The sequence below is a fragment of the Sus scrofa genome, chromosome 6 (assembly GCF_054392235.1).
Source record: "Sus scrofa isolate SSC_HxYL_T2T_F1_AM1 chromosome 6, Sscrofa_HxYL_maternal_Yorkshire_Landrace_v2.0, whole genome shotgun sequence".
Taxonomy (NCBI): Eukaryota; Metazoa; Chordata; class Mammalia; order Artiodactyla; family Suidae; genus Sus; species Sus scrofa.
Window position 1 is genome coordinate 36,264,322 of NC_139388.1, and position 25,724 is coordinate 36,290,045.

A 25,724-nucleotide genomic window follows, 5' to 3' on the forward strand; every position below is an offset into this window, starting at 1 on the left:
CTGTGGCGTAGGCCTACAGCTGCAGCTCAGATTCAACCCCTGGCCTGGGAACTTCCATATGCCGCAGGTGCGGCCCTTAAAAAAAAAAAAGATGAAAACCTCCCGAAATGGTATCCATATAGGTACAAGAAAACCTCTTAGTCTAAATAAGGGCTGTCCTTAGAATTACAAGATTAAAACAAAACTTTTAGGAGTTCCCATCATGGCTCAGCGGAAATGAACCTGACCAGCATCCGTGAGGTCGGAGGTTCGATCCCTGGCCTCGCTCAGTGGGTCAAGGATCCGGGGTTGCCGTGTGCTGTGGTGTAGGTCGCAGACGCAGCTCGGATCCAGTTTCTGTGGCTGTGGTGTAGGATGGCAGCTTCAGCTCCGATTCTACCCCTTGCCTGGGAACCTCCATGTGCTGTGGGTGAGGCCCTAAAAAAACCAAAAAAAAATTTAAATAAAAAAAATTTTAAGTAGCCATTCAAGTTTTACACAAAGGCTCATACCGGAGGTTTTGAAGATAAATCAAACCACGAAGCCTTTATTAAATTGCAGGTTATGAATAATAAACCCAATGTGAGTACTGTGGGCAGATGCACGTAGAAATGCAATTTATAAACTTTCCAAGGCAAACAATTGACATCTTTGAAGAAATCGTCGTTAGTGTTAAAAAAAAAAAAAAGAAAAAGCTTCCAGGTGCAATTCATTCACAGCATTGGTAACTGGTGCCCAGTGACAGGACCTCAGGAAATGTGGAGATTTCATAAATCGTTTGTATCAAATCTCTTTTCTCTGTAAATTCCTTAGTGCCTCTGCAGCGGTTAACTAGACAAGATTGGAAAGCTTTCAAGATGATTCAAACCTCCAGCACCTCGCAGGAGTCCGCATTTCTTAACACAGAAGGCAATGCTAATCAAAGAAGGAAATAAACAAACAAGTTGTTAAAAATAAACACTGGTTCATCAAAGTGCTAAACGTATGTATCTACATATATGCCACTAAAAATGTTTATCTTGGTCCTTCACATGCGTATCCAGAAACTAGACTGGCTGCCACCTAGCTTTTCGCCCTTAACTTTCGGAGGTAAACCCGTGTTTTTCAATAGTGAATGTAAAGTGAAGACTCCGAAACTTGCAACAAGTCTTTGAATTGTTTTAGGAGTACAAGATTTTCAAAAAGACTTTTTTTGGTCTAATTGGAGCTACGGCTGCCAGCCTATGCCGCAGCCACAGCAATGCAGGATCCTTAACCCACTGGGCGAGGCCGGGGATCGAACCCGCAACCTCATGGTTCCCAGTCGGATTCGTTTCCGCTGCGCCGTGACAGGAACTCCCAAAGACGTTTTAAAAAGTGCCTCTGGACTTTGCAATATGTAAAAATCAGAAAAGAGGGGATCTTAAATTTCCGAGATTTAGGGACAAAGAGACATACTATACGTTGCAACCAAATATAAAAGGTAATGGTAAAATGATGCAGGGAACAGCTCTGAGTTGCACAGAACCCAAGCGGAAAAGTGAAGATAAAATTGAAACTCAAAAAATGTGGCTGATAACCAAAAATCTCATTCTCTTTAAAAGGTACAGCTGACCCGTCCATGAGAGACAAGGATGAAATTTCCCCAAGTTACTGGCTTTAGGGAATGCTTCTCCTAGGCTTCTCTCTTCCTCGCTCCTCCCACCCAACCAGCAGGGTAATGACTAGCTTGCTTCACTTCATAACCTCTCACTACCACAGCATCTTTAAGAGAAAACAACACTCCAAACACATTCATCCAGACTGTTTGCTTAGTGGAGACCTTCCCTTTAATCAGGACACGAAGAGGCTGTTGCAATGAAAAGCAGCCACGACTGCGTGGAACCAAAAGGACTTAAAAGGCAAAAGTAAGATGATGGGCAAATGTCAATAAACACATTCGCTGAGGTACACAAAAGAAGAAGAACAAGAAAACACCTGTCTTCCCTCTTAGCATCTGTTCTTATGGCTAATGTCTCTCTCAGCAAATCCAGGAGACACCTCGAGCTTACAGTCATCAAAGGGGGTGCCTATCTTCATCGTCTGGTTCAGCCGCTCTCTGAAGTGTTACCTCCTTCTGCCTAGGAGACTACGGGCTCGGCGAAACTTAGTAAGGCACATACTCAAGTAGAAGACGTGAATGCCTAATACTCTGGGGTGGGGGTGGGGGAAACAAACTAAACAGCCCAACCTGACATGAGTAAAATGACATTAGTTTACTAGCTAAAAACTGTCCTTGAGTAAATATTTAACTCTGGATATCGAATAAATCAGCAGACTTTATAAGCAATTCCTCTGGTTAATAATTCTGTCAAAATTCAATGTACACAGATATTTAGTTCATTGTCTTTGACTTAAAAAGTTGCTTAAGGTGTAAAGTCAAGATAGCTCACAAGAAGATGGTCAAGGAAAAGGCTTCTGGGTTATGTTTTCCAGTCATGCAAATAAATAAAATCTGGTTGGTGTCTTAGTTATGTTCCGTATCAAGCAGCATATTAAAATTTGTTCTTTAACATTTATTCTGCCCAAAACTGTTCTGACAAAATTGCAGGTAGTTAAAGAGTCTTGGGCTTTAGAAACTGAGGCAAAAGGTCAGGACCCCACTCCCAGGAACCGCTTCTACTATCTCTGCTCCCACGTCAAGGGCACACCATTCTCTACATGTGTCTCACTGGACGAGCTCTGTCACTGATGACGACCAGCGTAAAAAGTACAAAATCTACCTTTTCTACTCAAGTTTAATCAACTCGTTTATAGAATACTTTGCTCACAAAATATGAGAATGCTGCCTTCCACTAATTCAAACAGTTCAAATGAGAGTTAAGAACTGATGGATAAGCATAAATTATTATTTTTGCTTTTTAGGATCGTGCCTGCAGCTTATGGAAGTTCCCAGGCTAGGGGTCGAGTGGGATCTACAGCTGCTGGCCTACACCACAGCCACAGCAATGTCGGATCCGAGCCGCATCTGGGACATACACCACAGCTCATGGCAATGCCAGATCCTCAGCCCACTGAGCGAAGCCAGGGACTGAACCCGCGTCCTCATGGATACCGGTTGGGTTCATTTCCACTGAGCCACCCCGGGAACGCCTAAGCATAAACTCTTCTGATTGTTAAATTTTAACATTTTCATATTTAATCACAGCAAGCCTGGAGATATTTTTACACCTTACCGTTTAACGTTTGACAGAGTAACTGAGAAGCAACCAATGTCCTAGCAACACTTCTAGTTAGTAACTGAAACACGAAGAAATCAACAGCTTGTAGCAAGTAAAGGAGCTGATGGGTTTCAAACTTTAGATTAACATCAAAATTGAGAAGAAATGTCAGCAACAATAAAAATAGCAGCAAAACTTATCAACAGTACCTGATAATGGTGACCTCAAGGATTCCCATAGAGCAACCTAGAAAACTACATTCTCGTCATGGGGGATGTCTTTGCAGTGAGTACACGTCACAGCAATAGGGCCCTGTAGCTCAGAGCTGTCAGACTCTTACGACCCGTCTACAGATCAGAACCCCAGACACCAGTCCACGGGGTAAGGCAAACGCAATGTCCACTTACCATCGCACGGGGTGGGGGGTGGGGGGAGGAATGAAATGGACACACACGGAGATAGAAGACTCCAGAGGAAAAAGACTATGAAAAATGCTCTCCCTACTGCAATGTATTTTGCTCCGTGAAGACTTTATCCAGGAATATTTGGAGCCAAAGCAAATAACCTAAATATGAATAAGAGGCTCAAAATGTAAATAAAGGCGAAACACTCAGAACAGGACCAAAAATATGCTGCGGTCAACTGTGGAAGACGGTGGGGGGCAGGGGGGCAACTCCATGTAAAACCAGTAGATCCCACAGATCAAAGGTGGACGTGAAAGCCACACGCAAGACTGCCAAACAAATCAAAGACAATAAAAACTGGGCACCTTCATGGACACCTTAAAACTGGAGGAAAAAAATGCATTTATCTTTATCATCAAACGTAAGCACTCAGCGTGCGTGCTGATACCTCTTTGACCCGTCAGCACCTCTAAAAACCAGTATTTAAATGTTTATTATGACTTCTGAAGAACACTTCCACACCAACCAGGCACACAGACATGACCGCCAGAGAAATGTCACCATAGATGCAGAACCTATAAGATTCCATTCTGCAAGTACTGGCAAAGGAAGGTTATGAGTCATGGATATGGATGGACTCTAATATATAAATGGCACGTTTCTGACACAGTCACAAAATCCTTATAGAAAATATTAAAACTCAAAAAAAGAAAAAAAGACAGGAGTCAAATACAGAGATGAAATGTACAAAACAAATGAGCAGGCAAACTAAAAGTTCTTGAAAGTATTTTACTTCAGATTGAAAAATGAACAGCTTCCACACTGTTCATTGCAAGATACATAGTATTCACGAATACAATGCTGGTCATTTGAGGAAATGTACACACCTCAATTTCTCCTTCATGCTTTTTCTTTTAGAAAGATACTGTTTACCAAAAAGAAACTTCAGCAGTACAGGAAAAACTATTTTCCCAATAAATTTACGAAAACCTAAGATTCCCAATGGAATCAAGATTATCTTCCCGCTACCACCACCTTAATATAATCACATGCTTATTGGAACACTAATATCTGCACCCTAAGAGTACATTTACTTTCAACAATGAGGGTGATTCTTTGCAAAAACAAAACAAAACAAAAACTTCAGTGTGGTTATGTAACATGGATCTCTCTGCAAGTATTAAGTGTCTGAGATAGGCAGCTAATACTGGATTTAATATTATTTTATAAATAATTGTTCCCTTAGTAGTAAACATAAGTCTACACATTCACAAGAGTCCTAGAAAATAAATACTGTGATTATGCACAATATGTTATGACAAACTAGTTTCAAAAAACAAAAGCTCAACATCTTGATAAAAAATTCTGATCAGAATAAAATGTGACTAAAATTTAAAACATTGTCAAAATAACATCACATTTAAAATCTTCCACAGTTTACACAAGTATTATGAATTTCCAGTTTTGGAACACATTTTTCCGTTGTGAATTAAAATACGAACATATTGAAAACTGTTACTTTCAATGATGACATCAGTTTTGGTCTTACTTTAGCATTATTTTCTCTATAAAAAGTTGCACTAAGTGTCCATTTATGGGCTGATTGGTCTTCAGTATTTCATAAATGCATATAAAAGAAATTCCTAAAAGAAGTATAGTACTTTATATGTGTGTGTGTGTGTGTGTGTGTGTGTATATATATATATGTATGTATATATATATATATATATATATATATATATATATATATAAAAAGAATCTCATCTCAGAAATGGCTGGAATTAACAGAGCCACACACACTGATGCTAAACATAAGAGCATTCACTTAGAAAACATTTTCAAACGTCACTTACATTCTATTAAATACTCCCAACTGAGTTTCAAACTCGACATGTGATGAGTAACAGAATTATACATCTCCTTTGCACTCAAAGCTGACCACAATCAAAATTTACAGTATGATTGAAACAAGCCAATGTTTAAAAAAGTTTTAATTAACGATAACAATTCCATGAAATGAGAGGATAAAGAATGGGATGACAAGAAGTATTTGGTCTTAATAAGGCAATACAAAATAGATCCATTATCAAAGACCATTTAATTTTTAAAGATCAACAATACCAAAAGCATAAAGTGGAGTATAAGAAAATAGTTTTTTATAAGTATGATTTAATTAAAGCTGTTTACAGTTATTCTCTCCCACAGTAGTTAAGCATGACTTTAAAAAAGAATACGAGATGAGAAAAACAAGCACACGCAGCACACAGGGTTAGAGAAGCCAGCATGCAAAGGCTGTGGAACTCGAGGTTTCACTGCAACGGGAATGGGACCAGACGCGGGCGGCCTTTTTTTTTTCCTACGAGGAAGAGTTTGGGGGGGAAAAAAAAAAAAGACTGCAAAGGAAACAAACACAAAGTCATGTAATTGCCCATTGCCCAAGACGACAGCACTATAGAAAACAGTTGCAAGTTAATTCTTAGAGATGACTAGAGATTTTTCAGTGTTTACACAAAAGTACATAGTACATATTTTTTTTTCTTTTTTTACAAAATAAAATAAACGTCATTTGCCACCATAACCTTTTCTTTAGAGAGGAAAATTTTTGCAGCAGGTCACAAGGGTTCTATTAAGTCATTTCAATGCTGAGGAAACAAATTGAGTAATAGAACTAATCACTTCCCTATAGATGGATGTTAAGATGACAATTCAGATTATTTTTCAAACTAATCCTGAGAAAAATCTGTTTACAATTTAAACAGTAATGTTATGTAAAAAGTATTAACAAATCCACTATTACAAATATCAATTTCCTATATGGTCATCTATATATACACACAATAAAATGGTAAATATATGCAAAAATATTAAAAAAAAAAAAAAAGAAAGAAAGAAAGAAACATGCACAGATCACTTTCCCCTTTGGAATCGGGACTTCCTATAAGATACCTGTGTTTTCCTTCCCCACCCCATCCTCTGAAAATGTTTCTTGTTTCTATACCTACCCACACTGAATACTATTCCCTATAACTCTGCATAAAGCCAATGAGAAATAGATTTATTTTACATTCAAGCTTTAAATCTTAAAATGACCCTGTTGTAGCATATGACTTAACAAATGAGCAGCCTGTTTTTTTTTTTTGTTTTTTTTTTTTCCCCTTTTTTGCTTGCTTTTTGTTTTTGCAGTTGTCCGTCTTCATGATCCATTCCGTGGCGAGCTGGGAAAAAACGCAGTTGCTAAATCAACGTCTGAACAGTGTAAGGCTCCCGAACGTCTCCCAGGAGTCCCTATCCAACTGTCCTGAGCATGAGACCATTGCACACAGAAGACAGTCCATCGTGCAACGCCGACTATCTACAAAGGTCTGAGAGGGGGGCGTCCCTCTTGTGTTTCCTCTTTTTGCCATGGTAATACTGATTATTTGATTTGCCTTGATGTTGTTTGTTTGTCATCAAGGAACCATGGCTTGTTTGGGTTGTACCTTGGAAGCCTTTGCTGGAAGAACGAAAGAGCCTTGCTGATCCATGCTGCAGAGAAGGAAAGCGGTCAGAAAGACGTTAGTACCGTGGATTCAACAGAGCCCTCGCTACGACCTGACTCGGGCAGCTTTCCTAACTAGGAATACGCTGACTTATCTAGCAAGAGGAAAATGATGCTACAGGGCTTAATTTCCTTAGGCTTTAAAACTTTTACATTATTTTTTTTATGGAAATATTGAAAAACACAGACCACATCTTCTGTTAAGAAGCAGTCTTGCCATCTTAACAGAGTACGTGGATTGAAGGCTTTTCTTAAGGAATTTATCAAGCATCACAGCACATGATAACCAGCAGTACTGGAAGAAGCCTTTGGACAAGCAGGTGTGCTGCTAGCCCGGGGTCATCACGGCTGGGCACTCCTTTCCTGCTACCACCTGCTACTTAAACTGCATTTTCGGAGTAAGTCTGTGTTTGGTGTACATAACCAAGTCAGACATGGGGTGACTGACGTTAACAGTCAGTCTCTACAGCAAGCGCCTTCCCCAGGGTGCCCAAAGCACTGGGAAGGGTGGGATGGCCTCAGACCAGAGTCCCGTACGAAGTGGCTTCTTCCTCTCATTCTGATTCATTGCTCAGGATTAATAAAATTTTAGGCAACTGAGAAACTTCCAATAGAGTATCTCTGTGGCCTTTTGAAGTCAAAGCTAAAGCTAATCAGCTGACTGTGGCTGACTGCTATCTGATCATTTCAACCCAGGCAACTAACTCGGTATTGAATACTAAAATATAAAAAAAAGGTTGTTTTGTTATAAATTAATTAAAAAGGCTGTTATTCCCAGATGTGCACAGCACTGCAATGAGATCGTGCAAAAGCTTCATGTGTGTTTACTTCAAGTACAACTAAACCTTTTTATAGCCTGAAGAAATGTTTTTTGTAATGAGGTGGGTTGGCTGGGACATCTTATAAAGACGAGTCACTAGATGCACACAAAGCCGTGTGTTACACTGGTGTCTCACAAAGACTCTCAGGACATTCTGTTACCTGCCATGTTTTAGAATCTCCTAGAACAAAATACGTTTGTCCTTCATCCTAGAGCTTTCTTCAAACCTGTGATGAGTGTGTGTATATGTGTATGTATGTATATACGTGTGTGTGTGTGTGTGTGTGTACAAAACTCTAAAGTTCTATACTGAATCCTAACAACTAAAAACACAAGTTCCACACACCTGGGATTTGTTGGTGCTGTTGGAGGTGCTAGTGGCCTGGGCGCTCTGCATTTTTCCCACTGCCTGAGAGGATTCCAAGGACACATCCTGCGACCCTACTCGATTCCCAGGGGTCGGACGGCAGAGCAGCTGTTTGGGGGTTTTGCATGGCGTCGCGTCGGAATCCTAACACAAGTCACACGAGTCATAACGTGACACAGGAATGATGGAGATATCCAGTATTAAGAAGGGAAAACAACATCAGCTAAGCACTCGTTGGACTAAGTTTAAACATTTGGGAGTTAAAGGAAGCACAGCGAGCAATTTATAAAATTAACTGCTTAAGTTTTCCTCCAGACATTTCAAGTGGCTTATGGTATCAGAGGGCTTCTGTTCACTGGCAAATCCACTGCCCACGCCTGACCCTGTTAATCGGCCTTGAAGGAGCTCCACAGAGGTCCAAGTTTATTTGCATTTTTATTGACAGCGAAGGAGCCGTGCTAGAGTGGAAAGTGCATGGCAAAGAGTGGAGACCTAGACGCCAGTCCCTGATTCGAAGTCTTCAACCAAATACGAAACGATCACTTCCAAGGACGCAGCCTCTGAGAGTCTGCGGTGACAAATCGGCGTTTCCTCCAACCAACACGGCGTGTGGCGGGGGGCTTCCCACCTGTCTCCGGCGGCCTGGGCCATGACTGCTACTCTCCCGGGGTCTGCCCTTTGCCCTCGCTGCGCTCTGCCCAGCACTTAGGAGACACAGATCCTCAGTCCCTCTCGAGACCGGCTCTGCTTCCACCCGTCTGTGCCTCTAGCTCAGCACTCCGCCCTCCACGGCTCTGCCTCAGGTACCCAAACAGCACGTGGGTATCTGAGGATTTGTGTCTCCACTGTGATAAACGGCAGTCAGCAACATAAAACTGTCTCTTGTATATTTCGATGACTTTAGGTCATACACCTGAAGTCAATAAAGCCTGTTTAGATCTCAAAATTTTACGTAAACTCAGAATTCATCCTGATGAGGGTAAGTAACTGTAGGTATAACTGATACTAAAAATAAAAATTCAATCAGGACAAGACAGAAAGATCCGGGATTGCCACTGCATTGGGGGTGTGGGGGGGAGACAGGAATTGTCAGGGGCTGCCTCTAGGCTTCTTTCTGGGGTGATGGAAATGTCCTGGAATCAGGCTGTATAATTTTGTAAATATGCTTTAAAAAAAAAAAAAACCTTGAATTATACATTTAAAATGGTGAACAGAAGAGTACATATGCCACTTACATGACTATTGAAACAGATAGAACTTATCTGTGGTGTTAGAAAAACCACAACAGCGGTTACCTCTGAGAGCGAGATTGGGAATCGACTAGAAAATATCAGGAGGGAACTTTCTGGGGTGATGGTATAAATAGCCTATTTTTGTCAGGATTTTGGGTTACACGTGTGTATGTATTTGTTAACATTTATTAATTGAATAATTAAGATTTCCGCATGTGTCAACTGCCTATCAAAAGAAAAAGCTGGACAAACACTGAACTCTGGTTAACGATGAACTCATGACAGTCCTTTGCGGGAAGTGCGCTGATGTCTGCAAAACTGACAAGGTGAACTGGTGAATGGATGACTAGCTACGTGATAAATCAGTCAAATGTTAATGGTAGAATCTAGTGCTGCTGTGTATGGATATTCACTAAAATTCTTTCACTTTTGCCGTATGCTTGAAAACTTTCATACAATGCTGAGAAAAAGTACAATCATTAAAGTTTTCCAGGGACGAATAAGAAAAGGAGTTAGCCTTGGACTCTCGATAGAATCACCCCCCACACCACAGCTCCCAAGGGTCTAGGTTTAGCAAACTATGCCTTCATACTTACAACGTCACTAGAGCTGGACTGTGTGGCAGAGGAGGAAGACACTGGACCTGATGAAGAGTTTGAAGAGTGTTTACTAAGAGATTCCGAAGTTTTACTTCTACATTTTCCAAGGGCTTCATTTTCTTCAGATAGATTATTATTACATTTATCTAACTGCTGAGTATCTACTATCAAGGTAACACCATTTCCTGAAAGAGTGGCAAAAGATTGGAAAACGTTTCTTCCCATTAAGCACGCACAACAGAGCAAAGCCTCTAATACCCAGTGCATTGATCAAGGAGAAATGCTTACCATTGCATGAAGGCTCAGGCCTATTCTGCAAGCCCCACTGCTTTGATATCCAATCTCTGTATGTGGCAACTTCATCCGTTACTCTAATGATTCTACCTAAGATGCTGCAAGTGTTTTAAAAAAAGAGGGGAGGTAACGTTAATTCGAAGATAAGAAGCCACAACCAATTCTGACCCCAATGGGCAGACTTTAGTTAAACTTTACCTCTCCGTTTCGTTGTTGGGATAGTACTTTGCTATGGGCGATACAGCATGACTCAAGACCACGTAGGCATAATCGAAGGCCTGCTTCACCTGCATGGCCCCATAGGAACTCCTTCCAACATCATTACCTTTAAAAGAAATGCATACAGAAGACAGTCAAATTCACCGTCACTTCATATGAACGGAAAGTTCAGGAGAGCAAGGGCGATGACTATCCTGCTAGAGCTGCGCTCAGAATCTGAGCTGCCCGTCGGGGAGCCACCAGCTCCCCAGGCTCTAAACATGCTTATCAAGCATAAGTATGTTATGCTGGCATATAAACTGCCTACATATCTTCTGGTCCAAGAGAGACCATCCCAAACCCAGTCATGCAAATAAAGGAAGTAACTGCCTGTTCTCTCCTAAGAGTGAAACCAAGCTAAATTAGAAATGTCTATTTTTTTCCTTGTTAGCTCTATAAATATCTCCTGCACTAAATTATGAGCGCCTGAAAAGCTGTCTTGCTGAAAAAAATCTTTGTGTCCTTTACATAGAGTAGACTCCTCAATGAATAAACACACACAATTACTTTATACGATGGCTCCTAAGCAACTACTCTTTTCCTTTTTTTTTCTTTTTTTTGGGGGGGGGGGCCTTTTTAGGGCCACACCCTTGGAATATGGAAGTTCCCAGGCTAGGGGTTGAATTAGAGCTGCAGCTGCCGACCTACACCTCAGCCACAGCCATCGGGGATCCAAGCCTCGTCTGTAACCTGCACCATAGCTCATGGCAATGCCGGATCCTTAACCCATTGAGCGAGGCCAGGAATCAAACCCACTTCCTCACAGTACCAGTCGGCTTTGTTACCACTGAGCCACATTGTGAACTCCTACTCCTAACTCCCTTTGTTTTACTCATTTTCAAAGTCAGTGCATTAAAGCAAATGACTAAAGGCATTTCCACTGAAGTCCAAAAACACAGAACCTAAATACTTTATAATTATACAGGAAAAATACTGCCAATAAAAACCAGGATACAAACAATCAAACACTGCTTCATAAAAGAACAGAAGCAATACATTTTCTGCTCACTTTCGAGCCAATGAATGTAAAAGCTGGGAAAAGCACAGGGAGACTATGTAAAATTAAAGAGGAAAGAAGGGGTCCAAAAGGAAAATAAACCTGTCTCTTGATGCCCTTTCTCTCACGAGTTCTGAGATCTATCAGTATGCTTACTGCCTCTAAGGACCTCAGCATTCTCGCTTAAAAGCCCTAGCTGACAAATGCATAGACTCAGGAGCAGTGAAGGCTCAAGAAAGAAGAAAAATGGACACCAAACTGGACATGCCAAACCCACCCAAATAACAAACACCTTCTCTCCTCTGCCTTTAAGAGTCCCAGCTCACGGGAAAGTGTGCAGCAGGTCTTTCCGGTGTGTGCGTTTGTTTCTGTTCACGTGTTTGTTTATAAAACATTTTGATGAAAAAAGAATAACTGCAATTACAAGTAAATCCTTGATTTTTCATCTGAAAAGAGGTTACAGCATAATAGGATGACTGACGATGCCCTTTTCTGTGAATGCCCACAGATTTACCTAAATTCAATACCTGGTTGTAAAGGATCTTCAATATAAAGCATTGATGGCCTGTAGCCATCTAGCATATTTTTCTGTACTTCATCTTTGGCCACATAGGAACCACCATCCTTTATCCGGATGCCAGTCTTTAAATAATTGAAGTGTCGTCCATATAATTCAAAAAATTCTATTAAGAGAACACCATAGTTTGTATTGGGGATGCAAGCATCTTCCCTGGGATGTAACTAAAATGAGAAGAAAAAAAATCATATTGGATTTTCTCTCTATTATCAAGGTCAGGATAATAAATGACATTCTGGTTTCTATAAATAACACTATTATAAAAACGGTTTAGTATAGCAGCCAATAGGCAATGGAGGTACAGCGAGCTAACAGTAACAGTACTTCTGTTACAGACAACATTAGAGCCTCATGGGTGTGGATGGAACTGGTGAGGGACAATCTATAAGGCTGACAGGGCTGGCTTGGTCCAACATCATCAGGAGAGTCATTCTGACTCACCAACAGAGTTGGGCAGGTGGCCACACTGAGCCACATAAACACACTCGCTGATGACAGTAAGATTTCTAATTCATCTTACCCAGATAGCAAGTCTCAATTCCAGCTAAATTTATAGGATTAGCTGCTTAGAAGACATTTTTATTTTTGGCATTTATATGACTATTTTACACTTATGGAAACCACACCGTACCTTTGTATATTAAAATTTGTAGTGTAAAGTCTCAAAATACTAGAACACATGGGAGTAAGAAAAAAAAAAATTCCCCCCCTAGGGATTTAAAAATATTTGCTAAATTATAAAAGGTATCCAGTTTAAAAGGAAAAGTCATAAATAATCAAGGAAAAAATTCCAATTAGAGTCTGATTTACACATTTTTTCCAAAATGACTCTCAAATGATTTACTTAAAAACATTTTTTAGCATACACTAGCATGGTATGTAACTTACCTGAAGGAAACTGACTGCCATTAAAAAGAGACTGTAAGAACCAATCCCACCTGTAAATACTTCATTAAGGTCCCTCTGTAATAAGAATTGTTTCAATACTAAAACCAAGTAGGGTAATACAGGATATTTCTGAAAAAGAAAATTATATTTTCAATGAATTCCTACATTAGTAATTGCTCTAAGCATCAACAGCGTAACAGTCTCTAAGTATAAATTGGTCCTTAAATTACAAACTTTAGTGGAGATATGTAATAAACAATTTTTTAAATTTTAATTTTAATCTTTTGCTTTTTAGGGCTGCATCCACAGCATGTGAACATTCCCAGGCTAGGGGTCGAATCAGAGCCATGGCTGCTGGCCTACACCACAGCCACAGCAACACCAGATCCTTAAACCACTGAGCAAGGCCAGGAACTGAACCGGTATCCTCGTGGTTATCAGCCAGGTTCGTCACCCTTGAGCCACGATGGACACTCCTAATTTTCTAATTTAAAAACAACCTATAAAAGTATGCTCTAAGTAATTAAGGATTTTCTCCTCAATCTAAAATCTAGAACATGCAGGCATAAATAACAGCACCCAAGCACTCATTATAGAATAGAAACACTAGCAATATTACATATTTTCTGACACTCACTTATGGCCGTTACCAAGTAACACTCCACTGTAAACAGGTAACAGACAGTCTGGGGCAACATCTCAACTTTTTCTTCTTTTTTTTTTTGGCCATGCCCATGGTGTGCATAAGTTCCCAGGCCAGGGATCACACCCACACCACAGCAGTGACAGGAGCCATTGCAGTGACAGCACTGGATCCTTAACCGGGATCGCAAGGGAACTCCTCGGTGGGATTTTAAAGAATCACTTTTGGTGGGTGGCACTCCACCAGGGAGACTAGCATCCTTCAGATTATTCTGCACAGCCCAGGAGCAGTCCTGCCTGCTGCTTCCATGCAGGCAGGTGAACACACAGACCACCTTCCAGGCTTTACGAGGAAGGGTGAGACCATCCACACTGGCAAATATGGACAGTGTGAGGCTGTCATTCACTCAAGCACACACTCATTAAGCCCAGAAGGCAGGCTCTGGGCTAGGGACACTGACGAGGACAGAGCAGAATGAACATCTTAATAGCCATCATCTAGGGGTGGTAGAATTACCAGTGATTTCCACGCTTTTCCTGACACTTGGAATGAACACATACTGCTTCCATGAGAAAGAAAAATGTTTATACTACTGAAAACCACATCAAAGGAAGCAAACATGAGAAATAACAAAAATATGGAGAAATACGAGGCTCAGCAGGTTAAGGATCCGGCATTGTCCCTGCTGTGGTTCTGGTCACAGTTGCCGTGTGGGTTCAATCTTTGGCCCAAGAACTTCTGCATGCTACTGATGGGGGGGTGGGGGTGTGTATATATACATATATATATATGGGTTTTTTTTGGGTTTTTTTTTGTCTTTTTACGGCTCCACCTGCGGCATATGTAGTTCCCAGGCTAGGGGTCATATAGGAGCTGCAGCTGCCGGCCTACACCACAGCCACAGAAACCTATGCTGCACCTTATGGCAATGCTGGATCCTGGTACCACTGAACAAGGCCAGGGATCGAACCGGCCTCCTTAAGGATACTAGCTGGGTTCTTAACGCGCTGAGCCACAATGGGAACTCCAAGAAATAAGCATTTTTAAACCCTATGGTTAACTCAGAAATAGATATAGGCTCTTTAAAGAGTAATCAGGCAAATTTCCAACAGAATTTTCTCTGCATATAGCCTCTGACCCAGAAATTCCACTTCCAAGAATCTTCCTACAAATAATTTATTATTTATTTATTTATTTATTTATTTGTCTTTTTGCCTTTTCTTGAGCCGCTCCCGCAGCATATGGAGGTTCCCAGGCTAGGGGTCCAATCGGAGCCGTAGCCACCAGCCTACACCAGAGCCACAGCAATGCAGGATCCGAGCCGTGTCTGCAAGCTACACCACAGCTCACGGCAACGCCGGATCGTTAACCCACTGAGCAAGGCCAGGGACCGAACCTGCAACCTCATGATTCCTAGTCGGATTCGTTAGCCACTGCGCCACGACGGGAACTCCCTTACAAATAATTTATTAGTGTAAAGAAAAACATAGGCACAGAAAGACGTCCGCCAAGCACTTTTCGCAGCAGCAGAAAAAGACGGGGAGCGACACAAGAGAGGTGCCACACAAAGCAGGACACATCCTGACAAAGAACAACTACGCAGTCAGTGAGCAGACGAAAGGAACTGTGACTGTGCTGATACGGAAAAGCCCTGTAAAATAATACATTTTTTAAAAAGCAGGAGTTCCCTGGTGTCCTAGAGGTTAAGGATCTGGCACTGGCACTGCCGTGGTGCCAGTTTGATCTCTGGCCTGGGAACTTCCCCGTGCTGGGCACAGCCAAAAAAAAAAAAAGGATAAGGCATCGTGTATAAAGTGTGCTATCCTTTTATTAAAAATTTCAGAAAAAGGATCAATAAGCAAGAAAAAAGGTCGACGATGGCAAATCCTACGAAGCTGATCTAAGTAATAAGCACATAAGGTTTAAGAGTGATCACTCTTCACTACTCTTTTATACTGTAAGTTTTTTTTTTTTTTTTTTCTTTTTCAGCACAACCATGGCACATGGAAGTTCCCAGGCCAGGGACTGAATCCAAGCTGCAGCTGCGGCAAAGCTGGATGCTTAACCCACTGTACCAGGCCATGGGTCAAACCAACACCACCACAGAGACAAGCCAGATCATTAGCCCACAGTGCTACAGTGAGAACTCCCATACTGGCAAGGTTTTTTTTCATCATGCATATTATTCTCAGTTTTCAAAAAAGGTTTTTTTGTTTGTTTGTTGCTTTTTAGGGCCACACCCGTGGCATATGAAGGTTCCCAGGCTAGGGGCTGAATCAGAGCTACAGCTGCAGGCCTACGCCACAGCCACAGCAATGCGGGATCCAAGCCGCGTCTTCGACCTACACCACAGCTCACGGCACTGCTGGATCCTTAACCCACTGAGCGAGGTCATGGATCGAAACCATAGCCTCATGGTTCCTAGTTGGATTCATTTCCGCTGCGACGCAACAGGAACTCCTAAAAAAGTTTCTTTTTCAGTAAAAAGAACATTTACATACACATAATACCTCCCCAAAACAGTGGAATTATGGATTTCTCTTTTTCTCTGCACATTTCTACAAGAATATAATGTCTTCTTAAAAAAAAAAAGAATATAATGTTTACCACACAACAAAGCAGTTAACATTTTTTTCTTACATAAAAAAAAAGGTGAATCTGAAGAGCTGCTAAAGAAAAAAATTGTGAATGGACAGAAAAGATAGTCTACATAAGCCAAAGTAGTTCAGGCTCAGCTCAGGGAGAAAAAAGCTGATGCGTTCGAGCAAGTGAGATGTTCTACGGATGATGCTGACACACTGTGCACCATCTGGGAAGAAAACACCAAAAGCCGAAACAGACTGAGACCACTTCAGGATAAAGTAAGGACACCTACAGGACCTACTTTACAGGTGACCTGGGATTAAAATCTAGAAGAGGCTCCCTAAAGAGGGTCTTCATCGGAACTCTTGGGAACTGAAAGCAGACAGCAACCACTGTGCAGCCTGCCTCAGTCCTTATCTCCCCGAAGCGAAAGGAGCTACAGCAGAGAAGTTCTTCAACAGCTTCCGCGACCTGAATTCTTCCCTGAGGCCGCATTATAAATTACTGATTATTACAAGCAGATTCAAGGCAAGTAAAGCCACTGCACAGAAAAGAAGCATTTGTCAGCAGTACACATGCAAAAATAGTTTAGCCAGGTATATCAGAACACCACACGAGAATCTCAAAACCCAACTCCATTGCCAGTTGTTTCACTGAATAAACACTAGAAATTTCTCTGACCTTGGTAAAATCTTTGATGAGGTCAGCTGCTCTCACACCATTTTGTACATTAAAGCTGATATCAACTTTCACTTCGGTAAAAGAATCTGTTAATTTAATAATAGGTACCTAGAAAAAGAAGAAAGGTAAAATATTTAAATACTCTAACCAAATTAAGGGTCAAAATCAGAGGACACAAGGTTACCAGACTTGAGGTCCTGACCTCCCATGACAATGTAAGAACACTGAGTGTTCTCAACACTCGGTACCATAGCTGACTTGGCCTTCCAGACAATCCTAGATAATTTATGTTACATATTTAGCATTTAACTTCACGCAATGTAGTCTGTAATTTCCACTGATTGAGAATTTTGAAATCAGATAACAAAAACCATTCTCAACGTTATCTCCTTTGCAAAACAGTTTCCAACTCAAGAAGATCACGAATAACAAACGTCAGCCGATAGCAATGAACTGTTTCCAGTAAGAAAACTGATCGACAGATTAAGTCGCACACAATGACTCACTGGCACTGCTGGTCACTTTTGCAAATGGCCCAAGCAACAACCTAACAAGAGAACTTAAAATGTAAAAATTATTCTTAAATGAAAAATGATAGAAGAGCTTATACGCAATATCAGGAATTCTTCAAAACAAACAAAAAGGTTATTTGCACCAGTCATTAGAAAACTCAGGCCAGCAAACTGTGCATAAAACTGGGTTTCCAAATTAACAGCTTTTAATAAATCTTTCTTTTAATTAAAAAAAAAAAGTTGTTTTGCTCTCATAAAACCTAGTAAGCAAAAATCCAGGTGTTCCCATTGTGGCTCGGTGGTTAACAAATGAGCATCCACGAGGACCCTGGTTCAATCCCTGGACTCGCTTAATGGGTTGAGGATCGGGCACTGCCGTGAACTGTGGTGTAGGCCAGCAGCTACAGCTCTGATGGGACCCCTAGCCTGGGAACCTCCATATGCCACAGGTGCAGCCCTAAAAAGACCAAAAAAAAAAAAAAAAAAAAAATCCAAACTTTTAAAAGATACATTATTTCCAAAATAAGCTTCTGTGAAAATTCTTTTTTTTTTTTTGGCCGCACCATGGCATGTGGACGTTCTTAGGCAGGGATGAAACCCACGTCACAGCTGTAACCAAAGCCACAGCAGTGACAATGCTGCATCCTTAACCCACTGAGCCACGAGGGAACTCTTTCCAGAAAAATTCTTTAATGTCCATTCCATTAGTTAAAATATAACTTGATTTACAAAATTTCAATTACACTCAATTTTTCAAGGACACAAAATATGACAGAATAGAAAAGTAACATCTATAGTTATCTTCTGCGTAACTATAAACTTTCTATTAGATGGTCACTTTTTTTTTTTTTTTTTGGCCACCCCATGGCACATGGAGTTCCCAGGCCAGAGACCAGATTCAAGCTACACTTGTGACCCATGCCACAGCTGCAGCAATGCTGGATCCTTTAACCCACTGTGCCAGGCCAGGGATCGAACCTGCATCCTGGCGCTGCAGACACTGCCAATCCTGTTGTGCCACAGTGAGAACTATTTATACTCTTCATATTAAAAAAAAAAAAAAAAAGCTACAGTGAGTATTGTGTATGATAAAATTGTGTAATATTTTTTTTCAAGAAATGTATAACCAGGATCATTCATTTGTCGCACAAATATAACTTTTTATGTCAAAGCACTGTGATCATTAACAAAAGGAAAAACAATCTGTGCTTACCAAAATTAAATTTTAATTCTACAAATTTCATGCATAAGAAACAAGAGAGTTTAAGATGAAATGCTGAAGACTTACAGTTGCTTTGTCTAGAACTTTCACCGAATCTTCATCTGCAACCTTATGCTTCCGAAGAGCTTCTTCCAAGGTCCAAAGGGGGAGGTTCTCCCACTTCCCAAACACCACGAGATCGATGTCACTGGACACAGAGCACATGCGAGAGTTGTTTAAAGAAGCAAGACACTGTACTTGCTTTAACTTACCTTCAAGCTACAGACTGCAAGTGAGGCCAATGAAAACCTATTTCTCACCCTGCCCGATGGAGACCAAAACTGTTGGTGAGGACTGTTTTTTAGAGAGGAAGTGAAAAAGGCTGGTGATTTTAACAACCTCCTCCTTCTCCAAGTCACTGCCCAGGGTGACTCTGAGAGAAGTAAAACCTCAAAAACACCACTGAGTGTTTCCTGTTCCTAAAGGCTTCTGGTACTGAAAACCTTAAGACCTTCTGGGTGAATGAGGTTAACTGAGTAACTGTGACTTAGATTACTACGGATAAAAAACAAGATGCAGGCAGTATATCTAGTGTGCCACCATTTGTGTAAAAAAGGAAGAAGCACATATTTCCTTTTATATGCACAGAATATTTCTGGAAGGATATGCAAAGAACTGCTAACACTGGCTCCTCCAAGGAGAGAAACTGGGGGACAGAGGTGGTATCTAGACTTTTCTTTGTCATTATTTTTGTGCCCTTTTCAAATATGAACTAGATGAATGTACTACCTATTCATAAAATTTTACTAAATTTTTAGAAAGATGACTCACAGTTTTCCTGAAGTTCAGAACCTAAATAAAGAAAACTCAAAGTGGAATATTTTCTGGCTTTTTTAGGCCTAGGAGAGCAAAGGGAAGAATGGAAACTGCTAGGATCCATCCACTTAACACATAATTTTAAGTGGATGAAAAACACCATGGGAAGTTCCCGTTGTGGCACAGCGGAAACGAATCCAACTAGTATCCATGAGGATGTGGGTTCTCTGGCCTTGCTCAGTGGATCAGGGTCTGGTGTTGCCTTGAGCTGTGGTGTAGGTCGCAGGCGAGGCTCAGATCCCAAGGTGCTGTGGCTCTGGTATAGGCTGGCAACTGTAGCTCCAATTCAACCCCTGGCCTGGGAACTTCCATGTGCATGGGTGTGGCCCTAAAAAGGAAAAAAAAAAAAAAAACCCACAATGGATGCCTACACTAAATCATACTGCACTGTGCACCTAAACATTTGTGAAGAGGGTAAGTCTCATGCTGGGTGCTTTTACCGTGATAAAAACAAAAGCAAAACATGATGAAATGTTTTTGCTTCGTAAAGACAAGAGCATTTCAATTCTTAGAGAACTGGTACTCACCCCTCCAAAAGCACCCCCGACACATACACACCACCCCCACCCCCAGCTATGGGTCAAAACAGTCCTCATTTGAGAAGATGAAAATAAACAAGAAGCCTGAAAAGACAGAGACTTTCCTGAGAGAGAAGTCTGTACCCTGAATTTCTGGGTCAGAATGCTGGGACAGGAGCTAGGAGTATGAGCTCTTCATAAAAATGAGATACACACTCCTATCTACAAAACAGGTCCTACTGCAGAGCACTGAGAACAACCCTCATCATCCTGTAATACCCTCTAACAGAAAAGCCTCTGAAAAAGAATGAGTATCTAAATGTATATATATTTATATACATATACATATATGAGTACTTTGTACACTTGAAACTAATACAACATTGTAAGCATTGTAAATTAACTACACCTCAAAAGTGAGAGACCTAGCATTCCAGAATATACAAAACTCTGCAGCATCATCAGGTGTTTTACCATAAGACTGCATTACCATCTGTGTTAGTGAGTTAAGTTATGGGGGTGAACAGTTCTTTGCAGTAATATTTTACCTCAAGGTAATTCAAATAAAATATAGGTAAGTGACTTTTAGTTTCATAAATCTGTTTTGTTTCTACTCTTACCCCTTCAACAGTCAAAACAAATGCGCTATAGAAAAATGCATAATCTTTTAAAAGCTTCATAGAGGTACTAACCTAGTAGGTAAATAGAGGCCAGTTTTAAAACTTCCAAATATCTGGACCTGAAATAGAAAAAATTATTATATTATAATATCAGAGGAAAAAGCCACCGAACTCTGGAGAAATGTGAGATTTTGCTACCCTCTACTGGTAGTTCTTAGTACTACAAGAGCATTTTTTCTAGCACCATGCTTTCATGAAGCAGGATCCTGTGTCTCACAGGCAGACATTTGGAATACAGTTTAAACTTATTAGGTCCAAATATCAAACATGCAGGCTAAAAGAGAAACTTCCTAAAGTAATTTTCAGGTCACTAACGTTCCTTTATAATCGACAGACACAATCCTTAACATTGGTTCTCTAAGCAGGAGTCTTCTCACCGACGACTAAATTAGGGTCGGACTCCTTCGACTACAGGGCAAGTGCCGGCCTGCAGGCCCTCCCACTCCTCCCCACAGAGAACACAGCTTTATTTATGCTGTTACATAAAACCAGGACACAGGCTTTCTCAACCCACAGAGAACAGGCCAGTATGTGTATGCAAGTCATTGCAACAAAGGATGAACAATGAAAAAAGCTCAACCTTTGAGATGAGATGGACCCAGGAAAATAATCACAGCCTCGTGTTCCTCAAAAATGGTGGAGAAAATCCCCCACCTCAGAAGGCAGAGGACTGATTTAGATCAGGGTTTCCAAACTTCAGCACTGCTCACATCTGGGGCAGATCATTCTTTGTTGTGAGGGGCTGTCCTCTGCTCTGTGAGATGTTTAGCAACTGCCATGGCCTCTAATCACTACGTGCCAAGAGCACCTCTCCAGTCACCATACTCAAAAAAGCGTTTCTGACAACTGCCAAATGCCACCCAGGGAGAAACCTGTCTCCGGTTGAAAGCCACTGATCTAGATCACACAGGAGAAACAATATGGCATACAGTAGCTGCTCAAGAAAATATTAGTGTCCTCCCCTCTTCCCTGTATATTTGAAGCTTCTCTGTGTTGCCAACTGTACCAAAAAAAACTTCCTTGGCTTTGGCTTCACCGCCCCATGAGAGAGTCTAAAGAAGAGCCATATAATGCAATGGAATGGTCTAGTAAGTTACTTCTCTGAATGCATGAAATTATAGAACAGACCCTCAGAGGAGCCCTAAAAATAAATGTCAACAATAAGAACCACAAGGGAGTTCCCACTGAGGCTCAGCAGGTTAAGGATCTGACACTGTATCTGTGAGGATGCGGGTTCAATCCCTGGCCTCACTCAGTGGATTGAGGAGCTGGTGTTGCTGCAAGCGGTGACAGGTCGCAGGTGCAGCTTGAATCTGGCATTGCTGTGGCTGTGGTGTAGGCCTGCAGCTGCAGCTCTGATTCGACCTCTAGCCTGGGCACTTCCACATGCCACAAGTAGGGCCGTTAAAAAAAACAAACAAACCGAAAAGAACCACCAAAAAGCAGAGGAAATCTTGGGCAAAAGTTCCGTTCCCTGGGTGGGGACTACAGTGGGAGACAAGGAGTGATCAGAGAGAAGAAAAGAGCAATTTCGGGAAAGCAAAGTAGATGCGAAGCCATGCATTAGCCTATGAAAACACACTTCGAATGATATAAGGAATTCCTACATATACACTGTTTATACTGACAGGGTGGAACAAAATAGTAATGGGATTCTGGTTCGGGTACATCACATCCAAAGAATGCACGCTCTGCTACAACGAGGCTTGATTAGTCTTTCTTCTCTTTATACCAATGATTCCTAAGTAACACTTTGCCTTTGTAGAGTAGGTGCTGTTCAGTACGGCAAAGAAATAGTTTGTTTTTTTTTGTTTGTCTTTTTTGTCTTTTGTTGTTGCTACTTCTTGGGCCGCTCCCACGGCATATGGAGGTTCCCAGGCTAGGGGTTGAATCGGAGCTGTAGCCACTGGCCTACGCCAGAGCCACTGCAACATGGGATCCGAGCCGCGTCTGCAACCTACACCACAGGTCACAGCAACGCCGGATCGTTAACCCACTGTGCAAGGGCAGGGACCGAACCCGCAACCTCATGGTTCCTAGTCGGATTCGTTAACCACTGCGCCACGACGGGAACTCCAGCAAAGAAATAGTTTTAAAGCAAGTCATCCAACTCAATGCAAATAACTGAGAAGCCCCAAATTCTGAAAGCTGAAGAAAACTGCTTTTCAAATGTCACTAAACCACAGAAGCACACCCACAGGGATACTATCCTAAGCACCCAGTGACCCAGACAGGTACTCACGTCAGCGCTGGGCCAGAGCTCCTTAATCACACTCTCGATCCGGTTCACCACCTCCATCCGCATCTTCTCCTCCTCTGGTCTTGGAGACATGTACTCATAAAAATCACTGATTTCTTCATGCAGACTGGAGGAAAAAAGCAGAAAAGTTAATATAAGCAGGGCCAATCCAATGAGAAATCACTATCTTAACTAATCTTATCTTAAATTAAGTCTTACAACTCAGCTAATGATTCTACATTCATAGATTTCTCAACCTTAAAGGTTATGATTCATGCTAAGCTAAAATGGGAATGTACAAAATTTAATCAAAATGCCAAAATAATTAAATAAAACAAGGAACTCCAAATTCCAAAAGTTATTATTTTTTTTGCAGGCTGCACCTGCACCACAGGGAGGTTCCCAGGCTAGGGGTCAGATCAGCGCCTCAGCTGCCGGCCCACACCACAGCCATGCCAGATCCAAGCTGCACCTGTGACCTACACTGAAGCTTGCGGCAATGCTGGATCCTTACTTTACCCACTGAGCAGGGCCAGGGACCGAACTCGCATCCTCATGGATACTAGTTGAGTTCTTAACCCACTGAGTCACAACGAGAACTCCCAAAATTCCAAGAATTCTTAATGGATGTGTACTAGCACCTGCCACAGCATTTATTATCTGCCAGTGCAGAATACTTGCTCAGGGCTGCTGATTTAAAATTCTTCTAAATTTCAAGTGTAAGATCTGCCCTCTGCCTTTACACTTTGGATCCAGTAGATACTAACACATGAAGATACAGAATCCAGGTGTCACAGACAAGCTTCCTGGCAGTGGGGACCAACCCTCCCACCGCTATGTAATCCATTCCTCACAGGAGTGAAATAGCCAAACGTCTTCCATAATGCTTGCTTAGTGACTTCAGTGTCAAATGAACAGGTCAGCCAGTGAGTATCAGCCAAGACCTGAAAAGAATGCCCAGCAGACAAGGCTCTAGGAAGGAGCTAAAGACCTGCAGGGACCAAGAGGAACGGGCACACTCTGGGAGCACCGAGCCAAGAGCAGCGCCTGGGGCCGAGGGAGGCGTGGAGGGAGGAGCAGCACCTGAGAGGAAGGCGGGCGCCTGACAGCAAGCTTGAGCAACAAGCTAGGCGGTTCAGACCTCCCCCTACTCTGACAAGAAACTATTTAAATGTTTCTGAGAGGGACCACGGAAAGACCAACTTCAAAAACAAAGCATTTTAAGAAGATTCATCTGGCAATGGTGCAACCAATGGACGGGCAGTGACAAGACTGGATGCAGAGGGGATGGCTCAGAAATTACTGCCACAGTAGAAGCACTGGATGAAAGCCTGGAGGATGGTGACAGGCAAGAAATGGGCTCCAGAAACACCACACACAGCCTCAGGGGCTGGGCCGGAGGATGTGAGCAGCAGTGGAAAGGGAGGAGCGAGGACGCAGTGGGAAAGCAAGGGCCGAGGCCTGAGGGGCTGCGGGAATCGATGAACAAGAAGAAAGGACAAGCGAGGCTGGCTAAGGCGCTGGATGCAGTCAATTACTACGGCGGAACTGAAGACAATGAAAACAGCTGTCCTTTCCAAGCTGGCGCAAGTGCGCAGAGCTACCTTTAAGAGGGACACTGAGTAGAGAATGGGAGGACATCTGCTAAACTTGTGTGGGATGCAGACAGGCGGAAGGGCGGGCTCCAGAGAGCAGGAGGTAAGCCAGAGGGAGGGTATTCTTGCAGGGGCTCAGTCTAGCACAGCTGGGATGGGCCAGGAAGCCAGGGGAAGGGCACTAGTTCAACAGCAATGGGTGCCAAGTGCCAGAAGGGAACATGCTGAGGGGCCGTGCAGGAAGGGCTGCCTTGAAGGGAGAGGATCTGGAAGGAGGGGTGTGCCCCCAAGGGCAGGCCCATTAGGGTACAGGACTGACAGGAAGCTAGAAACACCCAGACCCAAAATGGCTGTAAGGAAAGGAAAGGAAAGGAAAATGCCTAAGTCCCAAGCACCACTGGCTATAACACTGACTGAAAATGTGGCCGAGCAAGCAGTCAACAGTTTCTGCCTCTTTCGATGTTTTCTTTTTAGACAGAGTCAAAAACCTTGAGTTCCAGACTCGGCCTCTGCCTGACGGCAGCTGCATTCCTTTTGAAAAGTGACTGGCAATTTCCGAACTCAGCGTCCTTAGGAACAATCTAGAAGTTGGCAACCAGGAGCCTTTTCAGGCCCTCAGGGCCGTTTGTAAGGCATGATCTAGAGCAGCGTTCTGCCTGCTCACTGTGCAACACTACAGCAAAACTGGATTTTAAAACTCCAGGGAGTTCCGCAGGTGAATCCAGAGACCCCCCCCCCCCCCCCATGGAGTCAAGTCTTCCTTGCTATGCTTCTAGGTACCTTTGCATCTTCTGAAATTTTTTTTTTTTTAAGCTTCCCAGGTTTTAATATATTTCCTAAAGCCATCCTCCCTTCAGATTCTTCCCCCCCCCCCTTTTTTTTTTGGCTTTTTAGGGCCGCACCCATGGCATATAGAGGTTCCTAGGTTAGGGGTTGAATTGGAGTTGTAGCTGCTAGCCTAGGTCACAGCCAGAGCAACGCAGGATCCGAGCCACATCTGCAACCTGCTCTACAGCTCAAGGTCACATCCTTAACCCACTGAGAGAGGCCAGGGATCAAACCTG

At 42.2% G+C, this 25,724-nt stretch overlaps 1 protein-coding gene across 7 annotated transcripts in view; it reads right to left on the reverse strand.

Moving 5' to 3' along the window:
* Positions 1–4,337: 4,337 nt before the first annotated feature.
* The window catches only part of TENT4B (terminal nucleotidyltransferase 4B), a 66,394-nt gene continuing 45,007 nt past the window's right edge, over positions 4,338–25,724 (reverse strand). For 4 of the 7 annotated variants that reach the window (XM_084958437.1, XM_084958436.1, XM_021094216.2 and 1 more), the window contains 11 exon segments: positions 23,069–23,192; positions 20,839–20,885; positions 18,840–18,960; positions 17,040–17,147; positions 13,133–13,261; positions 12,195–12,408; positions 10,611–10,737; positions 10,407–10,510; positions 10,116–10,303; positions 8,267–8,431; positions 4,338–7,087 (listed from right to left, as the gene is read on the reverse strand). In XM_084958437.1, coding sequence (XP_084814563.1) covers positions 6,911–7,087; positions 8,267–8,431; positions 10,116–10,303; positions 10,407–10,510; positions 10,611–10,737; positions 12,195–12,408; positions 13,133–13,261; positions 17,040–17,147; positions 18,840–18,960; positions 20,839–20,885; positions 23,069–23,192 — 1,504 coding nt within the window. In that variant the 3' untranslated portion in view covers positions 4,338–6,910. 7 annotated transcript variants of the gene reach the window in all.